This window comes from Drosophila subpulchrella, chromosome 2L (assembly GCF_014743375.2).
Source record: "Drosophila subpulchrella strain 33 F10 #4 breed RU33 chromosome 2L, RU_Dsub_v1.1 Primary Assembly, whole genome shotgun sequence".
Taxonomy (NCBI): domain Eukaryota; kingdom Metazoa; phylum Arthropoda; class Insecta; order Diptera; family Drosophilidae; genus Drosophila; species Drosophila subpulchrella.
Genome location: NC_050610.1, coordinates 23,208,411 through 23,216,771, shown reverse-complemented (window position 1 = coordinate 23,216,771; position 8,361 = coordinate 23,208,411). Strand labels below are relative to the sequence as shown.

General features: G+C 39.8%; 1 protein-coding gene across 1 annotated transcript; it reads right to left on the bottom strand.

The window, feature by feature from the left end:
* Positions 1-6,669: 6,669 nt before the first annotated feature.
* On the bottom strand, positions 6,670-7,450 carry LOC119547780. Its single transcript, XM_037854791.1, has one exon. The coding sequence runs from the start codon at positions 7,359-7,361 to the stop codon at positions 6,762-6,764; it is 600 nt and encodes a 199-aa protein (XP_037710719.1). The 5' UTR covers positions 7,362-7,450; the 3' UTR covers positions 6,670-6,761.
* Positions 7,451-8,361: the final 911 nt, after the last annotated feature.

The window sequence follows — 8,361 nt, the reverse complement described above, 5'->3', positions numbered from 1 at the left end:
GATAGGAAAGGACCTTGAAGTTTCTTTTATTTTAAATTTTTTTAACATATCCTAAAAATGTAGTATAGAAAAAAAGAAAAGAAAAGATTTATATTGGATACGTTCAGAAGGAAACCCATTTTAATATTGCACGGTTTTAAATTTTCTTAAAATACAGAACAGAAAAGTATGCAATATTTTTTAAAGCCATCAGAACAGCCTCTTAAACCTAATATATGTAATGGTATGATATGATATGATATATCACATGATTGTAAACCTGCAGTATATAGATTACCACTAAAATGGGTCTCTCTTGTTGATGAACAATCCATCGAATATACCCTTCCCATACCCTAGAAAAATGCAACAAGTATGCTAACTGCAACAAACTCGCCGGCGCACGCTGCCAACATTATAAAGAAATTGTAATAACAATAATGGCTCAATAATTTATTGATAAACCCCGAGAGTCGGAGTCGCCGCTTGAAATTGTAGGCAGGTCACCTTAATTCTATCCATGATGTAGACAGATACTTATGGCCAGATATTGGGTATATATATATATGTGAATGTTTGTGTTTGCGGACAACGGTACTTGATTTGATTTTTTTGGTAACTTCATTTCATGCGGAGAGCGCAGAGAAGAGAGCGCGTAGTGGTAAGACAAAAAAAATCGTTTAGCCAAGAATCGTGACTCCCACATTTTAACCCTTAACCCCGGCCACGAGCGAATGAAGTTAACTTTTTTTTGGGGGCCCCGCAGTTCAAGCAACCGCCACAAGCCAAAAGCTAGAGAGAGAGGGGAGATAAAGCCCAGTTTGGCTGATTTTTGGTGGCTTTCTTTGCCGCATGAAAATATAAACGAAAATAAAACAGTCGGTATGGATTTGTGTATCAACAACAATAATACAATTTATTACCTTTACCCTTTTTTAGTTTTTGTAAATTCTTGGTCTCAAAATGACAATAAATCATATACATTTTGGATACGGTTTTTTTGTTTTTTGCGGAAAGAGAGCTTTCTTATATAAGCAGTTTGGCTGGGGCACTTGCAACTTGGCGGCACGAGTCGGTGCATTGTGTGGTTTAAAGGATATGCAAGTGGTGGGGTTTTTACATTTTAGACCATAAAGTTTGGTAATATTATCTGATTGAAATGGTAAAATATAATGGATAGTTTTTAAAAACATTTTTTAATAAGATATGTCAAATCCAAGTTAATAATATTATATATATTACCTATAAATATTTTAAATACAATTTTTTAGGACTTTTAATTGCTTGAAAAACTTTCTTGTGTAATTTCGTTTGGAATTCAACTTATTCTGTACTGGACCCTCTCAGTTCTTGCTGTAACCCCTTTTTTCCCAGAGCCCCAACCCACTTTTGTTGAACATTTCCGAATACAACCCCTGGCGAAAAGTCGGGCACATCAAAAGTATCCCTTGCAGCACTTGTTGCAGCACTTCAGCCTGTCTCCCCACCGAATCCCCAAACATGCCAAGGTGTAAATGAAAGTCAGATTTACGCAATTTGCCTCTAGACCTTGTATTGTTTTTTTCTGGCAGGGGGACTCCAGGGGGAATCGACCATCGTCACGGGGTCTCTCATTTTTATGGGTAGCAGCGACATGCAAATTGTGTAGGTAACATTTTTGAGCGTGTTCTAATTTACAAGCGAGTGGAACCGAAAGGAACCAAATTCGAAGCCAATCACGTCAGCGTTTGCCAAAGAGAAGGAAGCCGGCCAAAAAGGTGGGCCAAAAGGGGGATCGCACAGGTTACGTGCTTGTAAATTCAAATTTGGCTGCGTTGTTGGCCAGCCAGTTGTTTTTCGTGGTTCATTGAGCCGTGTTCCGTGCATAAATTAATGAAATATGAAAAGGAGCTGGCTCACTTCGGTTTCCTCCGGACCGCACACAATGTCCAACATGGTTTATTAATTCAATTTGTGCCTAAATTAACGTGTAAGTGGTTAATATTGAGTTACTGCACTTACCACGGCAACGTCAACCGACAGAAATCAAGGGAATGTATAGAAAGGAAAGAAATTAAGAATTATTTTGTGGAGGCAACGTTTTGAATACCCTTTTGAAAGACATAAATAATATAGTACTGGTAATAATGTAGTACTTTTTAATCATTCGCTTACCTAAAAACGTTATGGTCATATGACACTTGCTTTAAAATTCTACTAGTCGACTAGATATGTTTAGAAATGACATAGCAATTTATATCGCATTTTTTATTGAAATTCATAAAATGTTGTAGAGGTTTTTATGGTCGCAATGACTTTTTTAAATAAATCAATCAATTTAGTAGAAATTTAGGAAAGTGTCATAAGGCCATAATTAATAATTAAAGAATAATAATTCAACACAGGACTATTAATTCAAAACGTCGATCCCCGGACGGATTTCTTATATTCTTAAAATAATATATTTTTTATTAATTAAAAAATATAAACTAATATTTCATTAAATTGAAATACCCCTTTTAAGAGTGTTATCCCACAAAGTATACAAAATCAAGAGCAAGAGCAACAGGAGAGTTTCCTTTTCCTTTTTGCCTGTTGCGTGTGCCACTGCCATCGTCTTGGGCATTTGGCTTGGGATTTTAGCCACGATTTGGGTTTGGTTTTGGCTCCCGACATGCGTTTTTGATATGAGCATTTAGATTATTGCCTTGGTGTGGCAATAAAATGCGCGGAAAACGATAGCCAGACACGGATTTCGATGCCTAATGTGGAGCACTTGAATTACGATTGCGTTTTTGATACACTCTCAGTGGTTTTGCATCTGGCTTTCGAAAACGGTCGTGGGGAATCGTATCGAAATCAATCAAATGGAATATTGACAGGTCGCTGCCGCTTAAGCCGTTGGTATTTTTACCTTATCGCTATGATTCCATGTGTCGCCCCGTATCTTTATGCACATCTGGCGGCAATTTTGGTGCCCGAGTTAAGCACTCGCTTAACGCCCCCATAAGCCCTGACTAATTGGCAAGGAAATCGCTTTCCGATAAATATTATAAAAGCCTTCAAATGGCTGACTATGTCTCATTTTCTCGTTTTTTCGTTGTGGCCACGCCAATTGCTGAAATTGTGACAAATTTAAAAACATTTTCAAATATTATTTATCGCGTGGTGTACGCATGTTGAATGCGCAATTCACGCAGGCAGTTGGCTGTTTACTTAGTTTGGGGGATTTGTTCAAAATCGAACGCGAAAATCGACAACAAGCATTTTGTCTAGCCTGCCATGTTCGATTTGGCCTCAACTTACATTTATTTGGGCCAGGCTATATTCGTGGGGAAGTGGGAGCTGCGGTTTGGGTATCGGTCAATGGCAACAAGAAAAGGCGTATGCAAATTGAATCGATCAAATGTTATTAAGTATTTGCTTAGTTTCAATTATTACAAAAGGGTAGAGGCCATAATATATATTGTACATACATTCACCACACTAAATATAATATTTATTTAAAATAAACCAAGTTATCTCAGCGATTTATTGACCTTATAAGACCATCTCGTATCATTCTTTATTTCGGTATATCTCTCATTTTGACAGTCCCGACCATTAGTCGCTATCACTAGCAGCAGTCATGACTGGGCCATTAGACCATTAGCCACTTCTTTGGGCAACCCTGACATCTGCCAAGCCCCTGCGAAGTCAGTCTAGTTTAGCATTTGATTCATGGGGGGCCACCACCCGCGCCTGGCCAATCAGCAAATCATTAACAACTAATTAAATTATATAAAAGAGCCATTAATTAAGCCTTAAACTCAAGGCGGCCGAGAATAGATTTGCCAGCGCTCCAAGTTTCCCTTTCACTTTACAAGGAAACAGAAATAGAAACAGAATCCGATCCGACAAGCGGCGAACAAATAATGACAAGAACTTTGCGCTAAACTTTTGCACTTTGACACCCAACTGTGAACCCGGCCCACTCCCAATCTCAATAAACCTTATTCTGTTTTTTTTTAAGGCACGCTTTGTGCGGCGGCAGTTGTAAATATTTAATAACTACATTAATAACAGCAATGACAACGGCAGCAACAGTAATAACAACAATAATAACACGCGCTGCAATTTGCCAGAGCAGCAATAAAAAAACTACCGTTTTTGGCCACGTTTGCTCAACTCAAAGTCGGGCTTGAAACTCAGACTCTGACTCGACCACATGGAATGAATGAATGTCATTAATTTGACAACAGAAACCGTTAAATCAGCAATTCAATCACCTGGTCAGAAGCGGATTTCCACACGGAGAAAAAATCATGAAGTGCTCATCAAGCTGTTATTTTACAAATACATTTAAATCGTCGAAATAAGTGTGACCCTTCTTAAGCTAAAGTCAGGCATTTGTGTAGAGTGACCTTGACTTCAAACATTTGTCCACTTTTAGAACGTGTTCCAGTAATTTGTAATTATTATTGTTTATGATTATCCTTGAAATGGAAATATATAATAAATTAAGTATTAATAAGATTGTATAGATAAATTCATATTTTTTTCTCCCTGCACCGCCAAGTGGTGCGACAATGAAACGGTTCTCTCGCGGGAATCTCTCTCTGTTTCTGAAACTCCTTTTATTTCGAGACGGCGTGAGTCTTAAATTACCAACCTTGCCACAATTTCAATGCGCATTCGCATTCGAATTTGTTTGCGGTAATTGGCCTCTGAGTTTGCCATTTCAGTGGCTCAAAAGGGGGTGATGGTGCAGGTCGGTGGGTGGCTCACTGTGGGTCGGGGGTCCAGCTGTTGGTGGTGGCTACTGAAACCGCCGCACCCACCAACGATCCAAACAAATCCCATAGTAAAATGCGGACCTGTGTACAGTGACTTGGGGGTGTCATTAAATGTTTCAATAATTACTCCTTGCCTTGCAGTTAATTGTTCAGCACAAAAAGTAGTGCTCACATTTCGCTAATGATGTAATAATGTTTGGACAAATGTTTGAAACTGTTAAACAATTTTATTACTCTAGTTATTAGCCACAAAGATCATGAACAAGTTTATGCTTTTAAATCATGTTTTAAGGTATTTTTTGGAAGGCATGCAGATTGTATTTGTAGCAACCTCATGAATCATACAATTTTTTACTACATAATCAAGGAACAAATAGTAGTTTGACCTTTCTTACGAATCCATATTTTATGTTCTCAAATTTTTGCGACCATGATGACTGAGTGGTAGGATCAACTTTCCATATAAAGCGCTTATAAATATGTTTTTAACGGATATTAAACCACTGTGCGAGGGAGTTCGCCTTTTGCCTTTCAACTTCTGTGGCTGCTGCTACAGGTGTCTCTGGTCCCCAGTCTCCGATCTCCGGTCTCCGGGTTGGCGTTCTCCCCGATTCTCCCCCGTGTCAATGACAGTTCAATGTGCCTGGTTGATGGTTGTTTCTGCCGTCGTTGTTGCCGCTCTGGCAACAGTTGTCGCACATGCAAATCGTGACTGTTGTCCATCACAGTTCTCCAGTTCTCCGGGGTTTCGGAGCCTCGGAGTTGCCAAACTTGCCAGTCAGTCAGTTTTTCAGTTTGTCAGTCAGCCAGTCGTCGGCTCTGTAATTTTTTGTCTCTGCTCTGTTGATTTTTTGGTAGTTGCACATGCGGCCCGAGTGATTTGTTTAAGACGTTTTGATTGATTATTGGTGCGCATGCGCCAAAGCGACGACAAAACGGGCGAAATCTCCGCGCGGAATTTTTTTCAAAATATTTTTGTAATGACCAATACAGAAAAAATCTGAAGTATAGGAAAATTTAATATTTTTTTTGGTAATTTATCAATTTAATACATTTTTATTCCATTTCTTAATGAGACATTTTTCAGGAATCTTCAATGAGTAATACCTATCCAAAATTGATCTGTTTTCTTTATGTGTTGCCACATCTTTGTTATGGCCCAGTCATGCGCCAAAAAAGAGCCGCTCTTATTAATTATTCTGACCCAGAAATCGTTCAAATCTGAGTATCGGAAATCTGAGAACAGAAACTGAAACCAGAAACGCGAACAACGCCGGGGTATGAGTTTTATTTTCGAGCTCGGCGCGCGTTTGTTGTCAGTTTCGGTTTGAAAAATTTACCACCTGTGATGAATAACGTTACATTTGCGTTGATTGTTTTTTATCCGTGATTTATCGAGAAGTTCGAGTACCACCAGCACCTCCATCGATGGCCATGCCCACATAATGCTGATTACTCAGGTGTCTGGGGTGCGTGTTTTCTGATTTTCTGATTTTCGGATCTCCTCCTTCTCGAGGCCCGTGTACCGTTAATTAATTTGCAAGTCTCTGCCTCGTCGCCGTCTTTGTTGTTAACTCTGTTTTGGTTTCGTTATGTATTTTAGCTGGAATTTGTAGTGCAAAGTGCACACCGGGTGGCATTCGTCAGGGGATTGGATTTGTGGAAATGGGTTTATGCGGGACGCAGATTGCGTGAAGAAGATATCAACGAAGATTCAGGGGAAAAATAATATACAATCTATATTAATAAATAAAAAAGAGCTCTGAAGTAGCGATATGTAAAATTGGAAACAAAAAAATGTAGACCTAGAAAAATATGGTAGTTATTATATATTTTATTTATAATATATTTAAACCTATATTGTAAATAAGGAATTTAGATTTTTTCTGCACACTATTAAACCTCTTTAAAAACATAAAATATTTTAATTTCTCTTGTTTATTTTTTTAATTCCTTTAACTTTTCTAGGACTAGTAAAACATGCACTCTTGCTGTCAAAAATAAAATTTAGTTGGTTGAATAAAATCGTTACTTCTTGGGCTTGTTGGCCAATCGAAGCTTGGAAATGTTGGGGGTCGCCCCGTTGGAGATATTAGGGGTTATCATGGTGGCTCTGGAGGTGGGCGGTGCCCTTGGAATATTCGAAGGGGCTGGCGATGGCAAGGTGGATTGATCTTCGTTTTTGGGCCTTGGCTTTGACTTGTTGGTCTTGGCAACCTGGAATTTTTGCTTTTGGGGTTTCCGTTTGACAGCGGTACTTGGGCGATTCGGCTTATTTTTGACTCCTTGGGCCAAAGTGTTCTTCAGCAAGGATGCAGTTGGAACTGCTGCCGCCGAAGGTGATGGCAAGTGGGTCGAGTTTACCGTCATTCCATGGGCACTGATCGATCGGCTCAGGGCCTCCGCCTCCTGGTTGGCCTCCTGCTGACCATCCCGCATCAAGGTGCTGATCCTTTCGCGCTGCAAACGCTCCTGCACCATGCGATTCTGCTGGGTGGACCGGATGTGTTCGAACTCCTGCCAGAAGTTGAAGCTGATCTCCGCCGAATGGCGGGTAATTTCGCTTCTGAGCTCCTGGACCATACTCCTGTCCCGGGGGATTTCATCCCTGTTGAACACGCGCGACATGGAAAAGGAGTTTTGTTGTCGCTGGAAAGTGATATATAATTTGATAGAATTTTGAATGAAGTTCAGCTGGTGCTCTCTTGAAGAATATATCCCGGCTTATGTGAAATATTTTTTGTTTGCCTGTAGAACTCTTACATTGAAATCATTCAAATTAATAACAATTTATTTATTTTGCTCCAGAAATGTAGTTATCTTGAGTTTTTATTGAGACCTCTCATTTGACCCACTCAAAGTCCAAATAAATCCAAAGATATTTTGGAAAAATTACATTCTAATATTACAATGGGCGAAAGATATGTCTAATGGCTCTTTGGGACCTCAAATTTTATCCGGGCTCGAAAGCACCAGCACCACACTCACTTGTCTGCAGGTTGAAATGCCGTTTTGGACAAACAAACAAAACACGGCACTCGAACATGACGTTCGTTGTCGGGAGGCGATTTTGATCGATGTGCGTTTTCTAATTGCTGCCAACTTTCTTCTTAATTGTGGCAAGAAAAATGAGGCCCGTATCGAAATGGCATGAAAAGCACAATGAAAAACAGCACGTGGTGGGGGAGAAATTGTCTTCATGTAAAGAATATTTTTGGCTTTTTTTTCGAATTCTCCCGCCGATCCCCCGGCTCCCTCGATCAATCATGTGTAGTACGATAGAAGCCCGAAAACTTGGCCCAATTGTTAAGGCAAACAATAAGGCGATACGATCGCCTTGGTCAACTCCATTTAGCTCACAATGAAAACAAAATTGCAGGCTTTCGGGGGATCGTATATTTTTCTGGGCTGTTTTTTTCTCTTGGGCGTAGGATATCTCGGTGATCTTTCTGGAGCCCCTGCTGTGCACTTGTCGAAGCCAAGAGTTCAATGCGCGGCTACCAGCTCACAATTTATCCTTTATGGCTTTTGTTTCTGCAGAAGTGAAAACAAAAGATTGTCATCGCTGGGAAAAGGGACGGTGGTGCATACTTTGCATACTTGCAGGCCCCGTGCTCATATCGCACTC

Coding starts and splice junctions, on each gene's coding strand:
- LOC119547780 (XM_037854791.1), bottom strand. CDS start 7,361: ATGTCGCGCGTGTTCAACAGGGATGAAATCCCCCGGGACAGGAGTATG.